Source organism: Vigna unguiculata, chromosome 5 (genome assembly GCF_037176805.1).
Source record: "Vigna unguiculata cultivar grain cowpea cultivar isolate G323 ecotype 2 chromosome 5, ASM3717680v1, whole genome shotgun sequence".
Classification (NCBI taxonomy): Eukaryota; Viridiplantae; Streptophyta; class Magnoliopsida; order Fabales; family Fabaceae; genus Vigna; species Vigna unguiculata.
The window spans coordinates 7,649,707-7,668,317 of NC_140796.1; the positions used below are offsets into that span (position 1 = coordinate 7,649,707).

Consider the following 18,611-nt stretch of genomic DNA (forward strand, 5'->3'; position numbering starts at 1 on the left):
TTAGGAACTACACAAGAAAATTTCTCCTTTTCATTTTGTAACCCTTCATTGTTCATATACCAAGTGAAGACAAATTAGCTCAACATAATAATGGTTTCTCTTGTTTTGTCTATCTTTAATAGATTAAATAAATATTTTGATCTCACATCATTTTATAACATTATTTCTACCTATAAAAAAATTATGGTGGATGGAACTGATTTTACCTTTTTTTATGTTTTTTCCTTTTAAATTATTTTAAAAACTAAATTATGAAATATTTAATATGTCTCTTTTGAAAATCATATAAAACATTATTCTCAAAAAACATAGTTTTTCATGTGATCAACGAACTTTTATAATAAACTAATATAATTTTCATCTCTCGTTTGCTAACTATATTTTACATGACTTCATAAATAAAATAATAAAATATTTTATAATTTAGTTTAAAAATAAAATATAATTTTTATAATATTTTGAGAACTAAAAACATGTTTTCATTTTAAAATAATTTAACTCAATTTTTAATATATTTGCAAATTGAATTATATTTGAGAATAACAAAATATATTTCTTATTTAATCATCTAATATTATTAAATTCAAATCAAATATATAAAATAGTTTACATTATATCAAACTTTTACCTTTAGCTATATTTTATTTTAGTAAAGCTATATATATATATATATAAGTTATTACCATCTAATTATAAATTGTATATATATAATAGAATTGTTAGATGATTTTGAAGTAATTGATGGTCTAAAATATTAAAATGGAATATCCGAGAGGTAATTCTAAATTTAATAAAAAAAAAAAAATCTGATGCAAATGAATTTCAAATTAATTCACCAGTCTTGCTGCAATTCCCATAACAGTTTTACCGAATACCTACCACAGCCGGTAATCTAACAACTTAACCCGCCATTAAATATATCTTTCCAAATCGCACTACCCAATCGTAGGGCAAGGACAGAGGCTCGTGCGAGCCCACCAATGGAAGCATGTAGAGGAGCGAAAAATCTACTGAAAAAAAATAAAACTAACTTCTCAGTCGGCGGTTGAGAAATATTAAAATACAGCAAAAACCATTTTATACAATAAATAAAGGTATTATTACTACTGGAGTCCAATAATACGCTCACCAAAAGTGAACACACGAATATCCCAAAATGAAAAAAATTAAGAATTAAAAAAAAAAAAAAAAAAAACTGAAAAGCGAGAGAAGTAGAGTGAGAGGGAAAGAAACAGAGACAAAGGGGATATATCATCTCCCCAGAGTGTGAGAGAAGAAAGAGGAAGAAAAAAAAAAAAACAAACTCCGATGAAGAGCGGTGGTTTGGGCGCGGTTCCGTCCTACGGCGTCCCCGCGAAACGACGGTGGAGAGGGCTCGTGATTGCGGTGCTCGGTCTCGTCATTCTCTCCATGCTCGTTCCTCTCGTCTTCTTGCTTGGTCTCCACAACGGCTTCCACTCTTCCGGTACGATCTCGCCGAGATCTCTCTCCTCTCTATTAACGCTGTTCCGTTATTCCACATTTTCCTTTCGCGCCAGATCCGCGCCAATTTAAGCCTCCTATTTCTCTATCCTCTTGTTCTTCTTCGTTCGCAACACTGCAGTACGCTCTAGATCTAACCGCTTCAGTCACCGCACAAGAAACGGCGTCGCCGAATCTCTGATTGTTTTTAATCAATGAATTGAGTTTCATTTCCGTCCTTACTTCAAGCTCGAAACTCTTTTGCATTCAATGAAAGATCTGTATGTTCGTTTTGCTTTTATAGTGAAAATAATAATAATGATAAGGTGGATGAAACTTAAGTACAGTGCTAAGGTGAATTTGATGTTGTTGCTTAATCAGAATTAGAGTTTCACTTTAAACTGTGTAATAAAGATTCGCGTTAAATCTCATAATGCATTTGGGATGTGGAGCTCTTATTCTGTTTGAAAAACAGCATGTAAGAAAATGCAGCTAAATGTTGTCCTAATAGTCATAAACATAGTAGAATCGTGTTTACGAGGGAAAGGTTAAATGTAAGTATATAATTGGATCATGAAAGTCTCGGAGCACAGGACGTATACAATCAATGATTTGTTTTTATATTTTTAGAGATGTGACTGCAGTTATGAATGGAGTAACTCCATTCAATTGAGTTAGTGAACAATCTGCAATTCACGTTTTTGGCAAATAGCATTTTTCTGTTATAATTTTGTATCTCTACTATAGTGGAATTCTAACATTTATGTACCGTGCTTTGGATATATTTACATGCATTTATCAGCAAAATTTATGTGAACTTATTGTTAGTGGTCATAAATGCACCGTTTTTGTAGTTGAATTTGCTCCTCTGATCGAAGATCTTGTGCCTTGACTTGATTTCTTTTGTTTTTTTTTTCCTTACCCTGGTATTCATTTATCATTGTAATCTTGCAGGATATGTTTATGAACAGAAGAATTCTCCTTCAGTAAGCTCTCAATTCAACAATAGTATCTGTGAATTGTTACAATTTTTCCATGTTGGTGTTCACTGTACTGATGTCTCTTTTTTTATTCTCCCTTCACGTCTGTTGTTTTTCAAACCAGAATCAGAAAAGTCTTGAAAGTTATGATAGACATGATGTTGTTCATAATGAGTCTGAGGTACGGTGGTTTACACCTTATTGGTACCCATCATTTGCTTTAGCATTCTTAGGTTGTATTGTTGGTCATAGTAACCTCACTGGTTAAGTTGTGGTCTAGTTACAGTTATGACAAATTGCTGAAATAGATAGAAGTTCCAGCGTAACTTGTATTTTTAAGCTGTCAAATGAGTGAATACTTTTTTAAAATTTTTAATTGGCATGCACAATTGTTTACAGGATATTCTCAAAAACAGAGAAAATGTTAATAAATTCATCCATTTAATAGTGTATCAGTAATCAGGAAACGTTGGTGCTTATCGTTGTACACAAAGAAGTAGTGTATCAGTAACTAGTTAACCTTAGAATATTGTTAGTCTTAACCTCACTGATTTAGTTGTGGACAACTTACAGTCGTCACCACAATTGTAGAAAAACTAATGGCATAAGTTGCCTTTTCTTAAGCTGTCAAATGAGTGAATACTTTTCTAATTTTAAATTGGTGTGCACTATTATTGATGTGATATTCTCAAAGCAAACAAAAGAAGATTAAGTAATTCGTTCCTTTAATAGTAAATCAGTAATCAATATACATGCATAAAATAAAACAGTGACCAGTAATGAAGTCCAAAAGGAACGTATAACTGGTGCACAAATCTCATATAACTTATGACACAAACATCCCAAAAGGTTAAATCTTATGCCCCCAAACATCAAATTCATGTTGCCTTGTGAATTTCTTTTGCAGGTAGAACAATCAAGTCACGTGAAGGAATTGATGACACAGTTTGAACCAACTCTTCCGAAGGTACTCTATAATACTCTGTTGGTTAAATTCTGCACTTCTTGTTGATATAATCTTGTAGCTATTAATATATAATTCTGTCATATCTTTTAATTGTGGAAGGAAAATGTGTATGTTTATTCCTACCTACTAAATAAACCCCTTATTTGATTTTGCCACCCGTCTAATGTGGGGGGGAGGTTAGGAGGAAACAATGCTTAAAGTTTGTGAATTGTGCTGACCAAATTAACCTTTTTAAGCTTATGGTTTTATTTTAGTCTAAAGGGTATAGTTGTAAATTAATAGTTTCCAACCCCATTCTCTCCATTAACATCCCCCTCTCTGATAAACTTTGAACCAAAAAGATTGAGGGTCAATTACGTATCTGTAGCTGTCATCATTATAAGGTTTCTGGTTCCATTTCAATCTTAATGTTCCATCCATGTAAGTTGTTGAGGATTTTTGTTTTTATTATAATTTTAATATATGAAAAAGTGATGAAAAGTACAGACAAAAGAGAAGGATAAAGAATTCCCAGGAACAGAAAAAGAAAAATACATTATAAAAACAATATATCAAAAGCTGCCAAGGTAAGTACTTTTTACACGGCAATTTAGAAGAATACCATGCATGCTTTACCATCCCATAGTTGAGAGGCATAAAATAATCCGATCCTAACTAACTACATGTATTAAAGGACTGCATGAACTTCGCATTACCCTAAAATATGTGCTACTTCCATTTTTCTGAAGCCTTTCTACCTAAGCATTTCAAATTGTTCCAAAGTAGGACACATCCAATGCTAACCAAAATCCCCAAATAAACTATGCATAAAAAAGTGAACACCTTATAATGCAAGAACCAGTGCCCAAAAGATCTAATGATTTTAGTTTTAAGCTTTCCATACAAGTTACAACAATTAAGTTGTAGTTATTTGTCACATTTATATTTAAAAGTTTGTATCTTGTTCAACTCCACTTTTTTTTCCTTTTGATATATTGGTAGCTTTCATTTTGCTTTTCTTTTTGTTTAATAAGTCATAGATTGCGCTTGTATTTTAGTTCTTTGTGTAGTATAGTCCTATTTGGAGAAGCATCTCCATAAACACCTTTATGAGAGAAAATTAAGAAGGAAAAATGATATTAGCTTCTCAAAAAGTTGAAATTAACTTACATATGAATTAAAACATAAGATTTTGAAGAAGCTAAGTTGAATATCTTCTGCAAATTAACTTGTACATAAACTAATTTTTATTTATGGAAAAGCTAATTTGATTTTTCTTTCTTATTTTTCTGTCCTAAAAATCTTTATATTGAAGATTTTCCAAGCAAACCCAATATCTTAGTTATTTGCAGACCAACACTTCAGTTTACCTTATACTGTCATCATTGGTCTGTCAAACGTTGGGTTCTAAAAATTCTCCCTTCCTTTTCTAACAATTATAGTTAAGGTAGTTAGTTTGAAATATTTTTTATTACGATACTGTGTCGTCTTTGGATTTCCATAACCAATGGCTGAAACCATGGACGTTACTGCAGCTACCTTTCTATTTGTATGATTATTTGATAACGAAAGACTTAACCTGCAAAGTTCATTCTTTGAACGTGACCAAGTGGTAGAGAACATAATAAAATATTATTATTTACATGTTATTATCTTAGAGACTTAGACATAATGCATACAATTTAATCTGATTACATAACAGTGTAAATGAGAATACTAGACTACTGCGAGTATAAATAGTATTTATTATTGAACATGCATTCCTAATATGATTATGAGATTCAGTAATATAGCAAGAGAATGCTCTTGCCTTTGAAATCTGTATTTTTTAATTATCTTTTGTCGTGTCTTTTCTTATGTGTTATAATTGCCATTTCAGACAGTTATTAGTTATAACCGACTCGTTCTTTGCTAGTCCTAATGGTTGATGGTATAAATAGGGTTATAACCCCGTGGCTCAGTGACTTCTTTTCTTCTTGTCAAAGAACAACACAAGTTCATTGTCTATTTTCTTTATTATGGGGATTTAAATTTTAAATTTTATTTGGTGTCTTTATGTCTGGATAAGGATTTAGTGTGTGACTTTTTTATCTGAAGTAAAGTATACTCAACACAGAAGAATCAAAGGATTACCCAGATGGTGAGGCGCCAATTTTGAATATCCATAGAATTAGAAGATTTATTATGAATTTAGTGTTATTAATTCCTTCCTTGAGTCTCCTTCATCCTAAACTCTTTGTTCCATTTTAACATGACACATTTATCAATGGGTTACAATTCTTTTGCATTTTGGGGGTATAAATGTACTGATTTGTCTAAATTGTAAGATAAAAAAAAGGAAAAGAGCAAGGAGGACAAGAATACTCCTTTTGTAGGAACTTAAAGTGGGTGGGGGGCACTGCATCATATACATGTTCAATATTTTTGGCAATATCATTAATTTTCGATAATAATTTCCTGACAGAATGTTGTCGAGCAATATGCTCATGAAGGCAAGAATGACACCATAGATGAAGCTGCCAGTGATAATAAACAAAGAGGTGGTTCTACTGACACCATTGATAGGACTGCCAGTGATGATAAACAAAGAGTTGGTTCTCCTGACACCGTTGATAGGACTGCCAGTGATGATAAACAAAGAGTTGGTTCTCCTGACACCATTGATAGGACTGCCAGTGATGATAAACAAAGAGGTGGTTCTGCTAACACCATTGATAAGACTGCCGGTGATGGTAAACAAAGAGGTTGTTCTACTGCCATTGATAACACTACCCACATCCCATTGCTAACACCATTAATAAGACTCCTTTTTTATGCTTTTAATTTTAAATGATTTTCAGGTTCTAAGGTGCCACCTAATGATGTTCTGCAATCACCTCCAACCTCAAATGTACGCATATATTACTGTAATTGGTTGAAACTTCTGTTTAACACATTAACCAACTAATGGCACTCATTAGTTCACTTCATAATATCGATCCAGGCCCCAATTATACTAATAATCTAAACCAGTGTAAATCTAGTATCTAGTGTGTCTGTTACGATCCTGATCCCATAACATTATAGCATACTAAGACCTAAAATAATATACAGAAAGTCATGCCTTCTAACACTACCTTAAGTAGTAAGACCAGAAGCAGAAAAACCTTGCAGCTGTTACGGGAAGAAGATCGTAAAAGGCAAAATCTGAGATGAGAAAGACATGATGGCATACTAGACAGAATTCCAGATTAGGGGGAGCTCTATTCTGCTCAATGGAAGGGAGGAAAGGTCATGATGGAAAGTGAATGCTATGCTCGCACCATGTTGAAACTATATATTCCAATGATTATTAATTGATCAGAATGGTACAATGCTAATAATAATATAGGTCATCCACCAATACAGTCCAACCAATACAAGCGTAGACCAATAACACTCACAAGTTTATGTTACTCCCTTTGAACTCAAATATAAGCAAAAATAAAGGTCATGTTTTTTGGTGAACTTAAATATAAGTAAATTTCAACTACCTCAATCCTATTTAATGCTAATTTTTCAAAAATACCCTCAGTTATAAACCTAAGCACTATCCCCACCAAATATTACTAAGGTTCATTTAGAAAAAGTGCCTTTTATTGTATAGATACAAGAATAATAAATGAACTTAACTATTAATCTTAATTAGTATGAAAGTAATTGATTTTGCTTATGTTTGAGTCCAAAGGTAGTATACATAGTATAACATTAAGTTATATAACTTGGACACATATCATTCACCAGCTATGTTTTTTTTGTAAGTTATTTTATATATTGTCATTCATATAAGGACTTACACCGATTAAGTTCTGCAACAGAATCCTGGCAGTGATCATGTTGAACAGGCCACCCACCCAAAAACAAGCTCTACCGATGAAGACAGAAATTCGTGTGAGGTCACATTTGGTAGTTATTGCCTATGGCAACAAGAACATAGACAAGAAATGAAAGAGACTCTGATTAAGAAATTGAAAGACCAGCTATTTGTGACTAGAGCTTATTATCCTAGCATTGCAAAACTCCCAGCAAAAGATAAATTGTCTCGCCAACTGAAACAGAATATACAAGAGATGGAGCACATGCTTAGTGAATCTACCTCAGATGCTGATCTTCCACCAGTGTAAGCTGATATATTCATATTATTTATCCTTTGTCCAAAAGTTTACTTGTCTGAGTTGTGTTCTGCTTGAACTGTTACTGGAATTTCATAGTTGCAATTAGGCAAAATCTCACCCTCAATCAAGTAGTCTTATAAAAAATAATTAATTTCTGTTTTGATATCTGCTTGCAGATCAGGCTTTCGGTAGTTTTTTGAGTCCAGATTTTCACATTTCCAGACAATCCTTATAGTAGTTCCAACATATTAAATTCTCATTTTAACACCATTAATGGTTCCCTAGACAATCATTGGTCTATACATTATTCCCCAAAAGCATAACCTTATCTTTCTTTCTTGTCTCAACTTTGTTTTATCTTTGGGTTTACTATGTTATTTTACTTCAAACCAAAAGCTATTGCTGTCATTCTTACCTTTCAGGATTGTCACGAATCAACTCCCTTGAAAGCTAAAGGTTTTAGGTGTAGACACTTGATTGGTTTTATTATCTTCCCCAAAAGCATAACCTTATCTTTCTTTCTTGTCTCAACTTTGTTTTATCTTTGGGTTTACTATGTTATTTTACTTCAAACCAAAAGCTATTGCTGTCATTCTTACCTTTCAGGATTGTCACGAATCAACTCCCTAGAAAGCTAAAGGTTTTAGGTGTAGACACTTGATTGGTTTTATTATCTCTTAGCACACCCTCATGCAAAAGCCTTTGAGCTTGAAGCAAACAATGGAGTTTCTCATTTTTTCCATGTGCTGATTCAACTTTTATTCAGAGGAGTTCGGGGCCAGGAAGGATTAAACTAGTTACCACTCGGTGAATGAGTTTCTCTTGAACTAACTTCCAAAAGCAAAGCTCTTATCTTAGGTTTAAGCATATGGGTAGTTTTATTACATCTCGTAACCACAACTGACCATACTGTGTCTCTTTGTTTTCACTTTTAAAATGCTATAAATGTGCGAGAAACTTTACATTGTAATCAATATTTATTTTACAGGGCTGAGAGTTATTCAAAGAAGATGGAAAATACAATAACCAGAATAAAATCGGTCGCTTTGGACTGCAACAATGTGGACAAGAAATTGAGACAAATATTTGATTTGACCGAGGATGAAGCGAAATTCCACATGAAACAGAGTGCATTCTTGTATAAACTTAATGTGCTGACAATGCCGAAGAGTCTTCACTGCCTGTCACTGAAACTAACTGTAGAATATTTCAAATCCCCACAATACGAAGAAAAGGCTAACGAAGAGAAGTTTACTGATTCTTCCTTGCAGCATTATGTTATTTTCTCTAATAATGTGCTTGCAGCTTCAGTAGTGATCAACTCCACTGTATATCATGCAAAAGTATGTTATACTTCTTAGTCATGTATTTGATAAAGGTTGAATATTAGCGACTATAATAATAATTTTACTTGTGGCTGCACGTTGTTTCAGGAAAGTGTGAATCAGGTTTTTCATGTGTTGACTGATAGAGAAAACTATTATGCAATGAAGCTCTGGTTTTTGAGGAACCAGTTTAAAAAAGCTGCTGTTCAAGTGCTGAATGTTGAGCAGGACAGCCAAATGGAATTGCCTGAGGAGTTCTGGGTTTCATTTCGTGGTTATGATAATCCATCCACGAACCAGATTAGAACGGAATACCTTTCAATTTTTTCTGATTCACACTATTTACTTCCTGATTTATTCAGCAATTTGAAGAAAGTTGTGGTTCTGGATGATGATGTTGTTATCCAGCAAGACTTGTCTGCTTTGTGGAACATAGACTTGGGGGATAAAGTTAATGGTGCAGTGCAGTTCTGCTCAGTGAAGCTGGGTCAACTGAGAAGTTATCTGGGCCAGAAAGGTTTCAGCCACAATTCCTGTGCTTGGATGTCAGGGTTGAACATAATTGATCTGGGGAGGTGGAGAGAACTTGGTCTGACTCAAACTTACAAAAAGTTGATAAAAGAGGTAAGTAAATAAGTTCTATACAATTGCAATACACCTTTTTCACAAACACTATCGTTGGAAATAACAGTATTGAGATAGTCTAGTGGAATATAGTTGGCAATGAGTGTCAAATTTGGGGCCAAGCTTCATGAATTTGCCCCAGTAAACCAATAGAACAAATAAAATGTGTCGTCTGGGTTAAACTTATAAACTTATTTTGGCCTGACTTATTGCAGCTAGCCCAAATTCGAACATACCCTGCCCACACTATCGATCAATTGGGCCTATCGAGTTTTCATTAGTCTGTAACATAGGAGAGCCTTTTGATAGTTTATGACCAAAGGGAAAAAGTTAGATGGAAGTTAATTTTAAGAAAGTTTATGTCGTGCATATTTTGAGCTGTTTACATTTTCTAATCTTCTATTTCCTTGTGTAGTTGACCAAGCAAGAAGGATCTGCTGAAGGTATTGCATGGCGGGCAAGCTTGCTCGCCTTTGAGAATAGAATACATCCACTGGATAAGTGGGTTGTGTCTGGACTGGGTCATAATTATACCATTGAGTCTCAGTCTATTAAGACAGCTCCGGTGCTACACTATAATGGGAAAATGAAACCTTGGCTTGATCTGGGAATTCCACAGTATAAAAGCTATTGGAAGAAGTTTTTGAACAAAGAGGATCAGCTTTTAAGTGAATGCAATGTAAATTCATAGTAAGTTATGGTTCCTATGTAAGCTTGCATGTTTTGGAAGTTGTAGGGTTGAGCTCTTAAGAAACAAGAGAATGCCTGTGCTTTGGGTGCTCAATTTTGTGATCTAGTTTTCAAAGGGGTTTTGTGGAAAAGAAGCAATGGTGGTGATGAGATTGACACACCAATTATAAAATTAATCAGTCAATAAGGAACCTGGAAACTTCCCTGCATTTCTGGCAAAAGGATCAAGAAGTCTGAGTAGCCTCACTGTTTTCGAGATAGCTAATTGGTGTTGAGGTTTTCCCCCACTGTGCTGGTGGGCACTATGAAGATTTATACATGAGCAAGGCAGTGGTCCATGAAAAATAACTCAATATAAAGACAGTAATTGTTTGTTTCAAGATTTTATTATTCTACATGATGTAAATTATCCGTAGCTGTGAAACAGGTAGAGCTATTCGTTCTAGTTCTCTTTGCTTCATAATTTGCCCCATGTTTTTTTCTATTTCATGACCAGAATGTTGTCCAACAGCTCCATAAAAGAAAAAGTAACAATTTTGTCCTCTAGCAATACTTTAACAGTAACTACTCTTTGCAATTCATTATTGTTTGCTGTATCAGTGAAACATGCTTTTCGTGGGCAGTAGTATCCAATGTCGAGAAGTGTGGTACATTGCCTCTCAATATACGTCGGGACAATGAGATTGTTTGGGATTGTCTATAGTTTCCGCCAAAACTGTAGACAACCTCCGTAAAATATGCTTGGTTAGAGCATTTTTTATGACTTTCTTACCGACTAAATTTCATAAATATGGGTTTTCGAGAGTTAAAAGGAATGGTTCATATGAGAAAAAAAATGTAATTGTAAAAAACTCATTTGTGAAATTCACATTAAAATAATGTTTGTATTTATTATGAATTGTTTTTACAGAGTTCCAATTGAAGTACTCTTGTTTGGCCAAAAAGAACATATTTTAAGTTTAATCTGGTACAAATTATTGAAATGTGTTATTGATAAGATCACCTAACACAGTTCGTTTTGAAGCGTAGAAGACAGTTCTTTGGGGATAATAAGTTTAGGTATGGATTCGAGGTTAGTATATGCATTAGTTTAAGTTATTTTAGATTTCTAACTTTTTACCACTTTCTTGAATATTAAAAAAATAGTAGACCTCGGAAACAGTTTTGCTTAAAGGCTTCTTCTTAATTAATTTTTATCGGGCTCAAACTTCAAATTTAATGGAGTCCTTCGTCTCTTACTTCGGTTTACCCTCTTCGTAATTGAAGAAAGTAAAAGTAATAATAAATAAATAATCGAGCTGAATTCACATCATATAGAAAAACAACTATCCATGTAATTGAACTTCATCATTCACTTTCAATAGTACGACGTATTATTTCAGAAAACCAAATGGGTTAATAACACATCGAACGTCTAATAAAATTTACACGAATGCGATAGATTTCAAAGTAGAATTGTTCAATTTTAAAAGCATCGTAACGCTATCCAAAGCAATTAAAGTTCACCGCTTGTTTTGAGGACGTGGTTTAGTAAATCTAATGCATAAAATACATTATTTTGAAGATTGCAATGTTTACCCGAAGTACCATGTTACTTTAGAATGTGCAGCTTCTGATTTTCCTTTTCTTCAAACAAAAGATTGTGCCATAAATAAGAAAGAAAAGCACAAAGTGTTTACAAAAAGACCGTTGAATGTTCCTAACAGAAGTAATGAACGTGGATTCCTCTACAGTGACTTTGTCTTTTACGGTATGGATCTCTTTTAACAGTGCTCCTTGAAAAAAGAAAAATGATAGTATCCAAATTTAGAATATGCTTTCCCTTCGTGCTATATCACGCGGTTGAGAAGCCATTCAAGTCACTGCTACAAACCCAACTGAACAACCAACAATGGTCAGATCAATTTGAGGTAACAAAATTTTACATTAGTAGAAAGTGCAGGTAATACTCGAAAACCAACCAACTCACTCATTGGGGGTAACCATTAAAATCAGAATATAATAGTAACATCCTCATAAGTTCTCTTAATAAAATACTATCAGAAAAACTCTCAAGTGCTCCCCGAGCAAGAGAACTTTCTCGCTTTATGTGGGGTACCCCTTCAACCATTTGGTCATCACTCTTTCCTATTTTAGCTACATCTTCTTCTTTTTTTTATGTTACTGCTGAAGTGGTACACATTAGGCAAGAAAAATCACATGCTTTGGGATCACCTAAGATGGATGCTACATAGTAACACAGGATTAGAATGAGCCTAGTTGTGATGTGTAATGGCAGTGCCATTATGAAATGGAGGTCTCCAAGCTGAAGCAGTGAGCAAGCAAAGGTCCTTCCAACCAAGTTTAAGGATGCCATTGTCCTCCACCAAGGTATAACCCTCTGATGGGAACATACCAAGGAGTAAACTAGCTTGAGTTGCAGCATTACCAGCTAGAGATATACCTCTGAATCCACACTGCTGAAACTTCTCCCTCCAATTGTGAAACTTTGGTTCCCCAGTTCTTGATGGCCCCCCAACAGCTAGCACGTTGCGAATCTCCCTAGACAATAGTTGCTGTTCCACCACATGCCTCTCTTCACTCTCTTCCCCATAGCTAGACCCAAGAGAGTCAAATAACGCTGAGTAGTAGTGTATGGCTTCCACAAACCTCCCCAAGAATGAACCACTGTTGCTTAGGTCTTGCTCTACCACAGTCACCACTTTAGGTGCCAGCCTGCATAACACAAGTCCATGCAACAATTGCAGTGTAAAGTGTCTTTACATTCGCACACAACTTCAATTCTCAATTACTATATCCAGTAACTTTTACTATAGCTACTTAAAAGTCATAGCTTTTTGTTGATCTTTCCACTATCTAGCTTTCAAACTCCAGAAACTATATATATAGTGACAATGTAAGTAATGATAAACACTCTACACTAGGCCCATCACCCGTTGTTTCAAAACTTATTATATTTATATACACTCTACAGTTCTCTTCTTACCCCTTTTTTTTTTGTTTCTCCCCCATTAAGATATGTGCAGAGAGTAATTCAAAACAAGACATAATCATTGTTCCCGATCTTCCTTAGAAAAGAAAAGGGCAGAGACATAAAGTGAGTACTAGAGCCTATAAAGGTGAAAAAGGGTTTTTGGGGATTTCTTTCTTGAAAAGTACTATGACTATTTCCCTATGTACTAACCCCACTCAGCTTATATTATCAACTCCCTCTGGATCATGCAAATTACGCAAGAAGTAACATAAACCCATGCAATGCATACATAGAATGAATGAATGAATGGAGTACTAGAACCCTTCACCCACCTCTGCAAGAGCCACAAGGTGTTGGTGTCTGAGCCGGTGACATCATAGAGGGAATGTTGCAACCAGTGAACCGCAACAGCTTCGGTTTTGCTGACGTTGAGCCTCTCGGGGTCGAGGTTCCCGACTTTCTCAGCCACCGGAAAGAACTCGAAGGGAAGGCCAAGTTTGTTTGCAAAATCGGACAAACGTTTACCCGTGGCTTCGAGTGCTTCCATGGAAGTACCAAGCCCAGTGAGCCTCACATAAGGGGCTCCACCAGGTCTTGAAGCTAGAATGTAGAACAAACCAGGCCACTGCAACCCTTGCATTATGTCCAGATCTATGATGTGCACCCTCTCTTCCCTTTCAAAAGCTTCTTGGATGGCTTGGTTTGCCGTGAAATGTGAGAACTTCACGAAAGGACTGATACCGTTGAACACTTGGAATGCCGATGCCACCTTGTGGCTTTGATGGGTGTGTGGCAGAGTGGCATATATCCCCAAACATGAACTCACCAACCTTGCTGATATGGCTTCCGAGAAATAAGCCGCCACACGCTGCGCTGATGTGCCAAACGGTGTTGACAATTGGGAAATCTCTAGCAACATCTTGTTGGCGTCTTCTAGATTCTCAGCTGAAACAGCTTCTGCACACTGCAGAAGCAAAGTGAGAAGATGCAGACCCTCCTCGTCTTTTTTCTTCTGTTCCCGCAACTCTTCTTTCTTCTTCCTTGTGAGTGCCACCTCAGCACTGCTGGTTGCTGCTAGATCTTCCTCTTGAGGGTGAGGCTGCTTCTCTTGTGGCGGTGAATAATGGGGTGGTGGCGGCGGTGAAGGTAAAGTAACCAAAGAAACCGAAGGGTTGGTGTTGGTGTTGGCGTTGTTGTTGGTGGCGTTGTTATCGTGGTGGTGAGTGATTGGAGGCACACCCCAATTGGACAACATGTGTTGATTCACAACCACAGGACCACCTGATGCATCTGTGAAGTGCAAATTAGGAACAATGCCATCCACACGATTGTTCATGAGCTTCGCCGAGGACACAGAAGGAGGAAGAGGCACCCCTTCTGTGCCTCTTTTGTTTTGAGGGGTGGACTCGGTGAGAAGACGCAACCTGTATTCAAGAATCGTTGCAAGGTTGGGGTTGCAAGGGTATATAATCTCCCTCACGTTGCTGATAAGCTGGGGAATCGAAACACTGTTTGAACTGTGAATGAGATCCTTCAATATACCGTCGATCCAACCACTTGTGGCGGCTGAAGTGTCGTCCATGGAAGGAGAAGAAGAAGAAGAAGCAACCACGTCGACAATATTTCCACCACTGGTTCTTACGTTGTTGGTGGCGGTGCTATTGTTGATGTTGTCACGGTTCCTTTGGCTTTGAGATGGAAAAAGTGGTAACCCCGAGAATCCACACACTGCTGGCACGGGGTTTTGCTGGTCCTGGCTTTGACTTTCAACGAGTCCTTGGAAATGATGGTGTTGTTGGTGAGCACTGTAGTTTGGAGCAACACCAGAGGAATTGATGGTGGTGGAAGAAGGTAGCAACATAGTGGAGTAGTTGGTTGTGACGGTCACAGTGGGGTAATTTGGGATGCCAACGTTATCTCTTGACGAAATACTACCACTGTTACTATTATGGTTACTATTATTAAAATGATAGTTATTATTATTATTATTAGTATTGCTATTATTACTACAAGTACCTGCGGCTACTAACGTAGTAGCTGTGGTGGTGGACCCTTTTTCTAACATGTTCATGTTGGTGCCGGCGCTTCGACGAGGAAACCTAGGATAATCAGTGGTGGAGGAAGAGTTGTGTGGGGGAGTGACATGAACGTTGTTAACCTGGTCCATCTCAGAAGCCATTCTTTTCCTCACCATTTTCCTGTCGCAATGAATGATGCCATGTAGGTTGTTGTGTTGTTCGTCGTTGCTCATGTTGCTGGAGTTAGAGGCACTTGTGAGAGGACTAGCAGCAGCAGCAGCAGTTCCAGTTGCGTTGTTAACATTGCCATCTTCGGTAATGTTGGTGGCAGCAGTGAACAAAGCGCAAGCAGCCATAAGGGGTTGTGGAAAGTGAGAAAAAGCGAGGATAGGGGTGTTGTTCAGATCATGGAAAGAGAAGAAAGGAAAAACTGAGGTTGTTGCGGGGTGTGTACGTGTGTGTTTGGTTGTTTTGGCAGTGAAATAATTGTGTGGGGGGGCATGTCTTAAAAGAGGTTGATGTGAGAATTTAGTAAGAGGGGTTGGGTTATGTTATGGCATGGCCAAAGCTACAAGGAGATAACGTTGTGAAGATTGGGACAGTGGGTGTAGGATTCCCATTTTTCTCACCTCTCTCCAACACGATTCTCTATGCCTTTTGGCTTTTGGATGGTTGCAAAAGAGGGGTGTTAGTGCTTCGTCTTTGTGTGCTTTGATTTTATTTATATGTTGCTAAGCATATGTTAGTTTTGTTTGAAGATGAATGTGAACGTGTCTCAGACATAGCGTAGCATAGCATATGATATGTTAAAGAATAGGTAGCTAGAGAAAGAAAGAAGAAAGAAGAAAGAAGAAGAAAGAAGAAGAAAGCGTGGTAGGTAGTGTCATTGCTGTGAACTGTTGTGGTTTGTGATGGAAATTAAAGCAAACTGAGGACAGTAGCAGATATTTTTAACTGCGTTTTCGTCGTCTTCTTCCCAACCCAGTTATCTCAATACATTTACAACGTGCAATTTACCATTTTAGAGTAATTTGATTATGAACAATTTGAAAAGCAAGAAATTTGAAGGAATGTTGATGAAGATTAAAAATTTGTGGAGAAAAAAGGGTAAAGGGGGAAGATGAATGAATGATTGAAGGTGTTTGTTAGGGATTAAAAAAGGGATATAGATAGTGTCGCTAAGAACGAGGAGCAGAGAAAGAGCTGTCAAACCTCAGTTCCCAAAAATCTGAATCGTAGCGTTTGACATTTTGCTTTCAACTGCGGCATCACCAACCAGCTTTTTCCTCTTGACTTCATCCCAAATTTCATTTTTTTAATTCCGATTTTCTTTTCTTTTTCTGCCATTAACAAATTTGTCAAACCAACCACTGCAACGGACACATTACTCAAAAGCTGGCACCTAAATCAATGACCTAAAAGGAACCTCAGAATAGCGCCACTTCTTCCTCTAACTTTTTCAATTTTTTCTCCTTTCTTTCCATCACAAAAGGAAAATTCAAAATTACAATCAAAACATGGTATTATCGCTGAATTTTTCATTCAAATGCCGCACATACCCTAAAACAAATTCTGGCGTCAAATATTTATATATATATATATATATATATATATATAGTCATTTTTTTAAAGTTAATATTTTATTCTTGGAAAACCGTTGTTAAAAGAAAATTTGCTCAAAAATAAATTAGAACTCGATTTCATCTGAATTAAATTTTCATTTTTTATTAAAAAATATATAAATAATAACAATTTAAAATTTTGTTTACCAATACTGAACTGAAAAAAAAATATTATCTATGTAAATATTTAATACAGTATACTATGTAAGTAATTTTTAGATCTAAATGTGTTATTTGGGTGAAAAATTATAGTATTTGTATTGTGTGAAAAGAAGTAGAAATAGTTAAAAAATTATAAAAAGGATTTGTAAGCTCACGATATAATATTTCTTATTAAACATGTGTTGATGGGATCTCATAATAGTAATAATACACACAGATAAGAAAAACAAAATAAAAATAGATAAAAAGTACAAGTTTATTATCCGAATGTTTGGATCTTAAATTAAAGATGATGTTGTAGTATTTTTTTTTTTTATATGGATTAACTCATAATTTATATTAAATTTCTCACTATTTTTGTTTTCTGTCGCCCTCTTTCCTTCATTTTCAACATATTCCAACACAGCTTAAATATATTAGTAATAATTCAATAGAAAGTCATACATTTTAAAATAACTTGTCCATTTTTTTGACATTTTAAGCTTTAACTATTATAACTTGATAAGCTTTAATTATTTTATTTCACTTTCAATTGGTTATATAACAAATTCTAAAAAGGGCAAGTGAAAATGATGACTTAGTCTTTCGAATGCAGGGTTCGATTTAACCTTGTAATTTTTAATTGTTCATTTGATGTCATGTTTGTCTTTTTTGTCATAATAGTGTTAGAATGTTGGAATTTAGGTTTTCTCATTCCTGACCAAAACTTGGATTTTTCCTGTGAACATTCCTCTGAAATAATTTACAAACCACTATCAAGTGTTTGTGAAAAATTAAAATTTTGATATAGAAAGAAACCAAAGTCATATCCAGCATCCTTTCATATTTTTTTTTAATTAATTATCTTACGTAGATAAAAGATAAAGTAGATTTACAATTTTATAAGTCAGTTTTTTAAAATTAAATCAAAATTAAAATTCATTTCTTAATATTTTTTCAATCACAAGTTACTTAAAAGAGAAATATATTTTCTTTAATTATGTGACATCCACGTAAATTTTAGAGGTACATAGTGTTACTTTATGAAGTTTAGTAACCATTAAACTAATTTTAAAAATATGAAAACATAAACGAACACTAAGCACTGGCATTAGTTAGAAAGTGCTTTTAGGAAACGTGATTCCTCTCCTAAAGAAAAAGAAAGAAGAATGAAGGTGTTCAGAAAAGTTTAATTTGTAAAATATAAAGAATGTTTGGTGGTAAGAATAGAATGTATTGAAGAAAACACTTGGCACTATCAAATCAAAGATCTTTCTGCCATATCAAATATTAAACTCTCCACCTTTCCCTTTCTTTCCCTTTCATCTTAAACTCCAACAAAAACACATTAAACTATTATACTAAACCCTATAAGGAAATATGCAACCAATGCTCCCTTTGGAAAACCATAATATACACATTTTATATTATAACAACATAGAATGTTGACATAACTTTATATATATGAGATTAGGTATTATAAAAGTAAAAGTGTTTGAATAATTTTTCCAAAATTTATACAAAATATTAACTAATTATTGATAATTAGTGTTTACCAATAATTTAGTTGATGTTTTTAGTAAAAAAGTTATTTGTTTATATATGATTCTAACATCAACCAAACATTCTTAAAAGAAAATAAATTTAATATTACTCATGTCCACTATTTTTTAGTACTAATGGATTAAAATTGACCA

General features: G+C 34.9%; 2 protein-coding genes across 3 annotated transcripts; one reads left to right on the forward strand and one right to left on the reverse strand.

Annotated features, from left to right (window-relative positions):
* The first annotated feature begins 1,215 nt into the window (after positions 1-1,215).
* On the forward strand, positions 1,216-10,705 carry GAUT7 (galacturonosyltransferase 7). 2 transcript variants are annotated; one of them, XM_028072529.2, is made up of 10 exons: positions 1,216-1,465; positions 2,416-2,447; positions 2,566-2,622; positions 3,349-3,408; positions 5,852-6,131; positions 6,228-6,277; positions 7,224-7,525; positions 8,509-8,863; positions 8,954-9,469; positions 9,885-10,705. In XM_028072529.2, exons 1-10 carry the CDS (start codon positions 1,309-1,311, stop codon positions 10,158-10,160), a joined length of 2,085 nt encoding a protein of 694 aa, XP_027928330.1. In that variant the 5' UTR covers positions 1,216-1,308; the 3' UTR covers positions 10,161-10,705. The 2 variants fall into 2 exon arrangements, with proteins under 2 accessions (XP_027928330.1, XP_027928331.1); XM_028072530.2 differs by lacking the exon at positions 2,566-2,622.
* A 1,230-nt stretch (positions 10,706-11,935) lies between these two features.
* On the reverse strand, positions 11,936-16,059 carry SCR (GRAS family transcription factor). Its single transcript, XM_028073097.2, has 2 exons — positions 13,466-16,059; positions 11,936-12,874 (listed from the first exon to the last, which is right to left on the reverse strand). Exons 1-2 carry the CDS (start codon positions 15,505-15,507, stop codon positions 12,415-12,417), a joined length of 2,502 nt encoding a protein of 833 aa, XP_027928898.1. The 5' UTR covers positions 15,508-16,059; the 3' UTR covers positions 11,936-12,414.
* Positions 16,060-18,611: the final 2,552 nt, after the last annotated feature.

Coding starts and splice junctions, on each gene's coding strand:
- GAUT7 (XM_028072529.2), top strand. CDS start 1,309: ATGAAGAGCGGTGGTTTGGGCGCGGTTCCGTCCTACGGCGTCCCCGCG. Junction 6,132..6,227: donor CGGTGATGGTAAACAAAGAG/GTTGTTCTACTG, acceptor AATGATTTTCAG/GTTCTAAGGTGCCACCTAAT. Junction 6,278..7,223: donor AATCACCTCCAACCTCAAAT/GTACGCATATAT, acceptor GTTCTGCAACAG/AATCCTGGCAGTGATCATGT.
- SCR (XM_028073097.2), bottom strand. CDS start 15,507: ATGGCTGCTTGCGCTTTGTTCACTGCTGCCACCAACATTACCGAAGAT. Junction 12,875..13,465: donor ACCTTGTGGCTCTTGCAGAG/GTGGGTGAAGGG, acceptor TGTGTTATGCAG/GCTGGCACCTAAAGTGGTGA.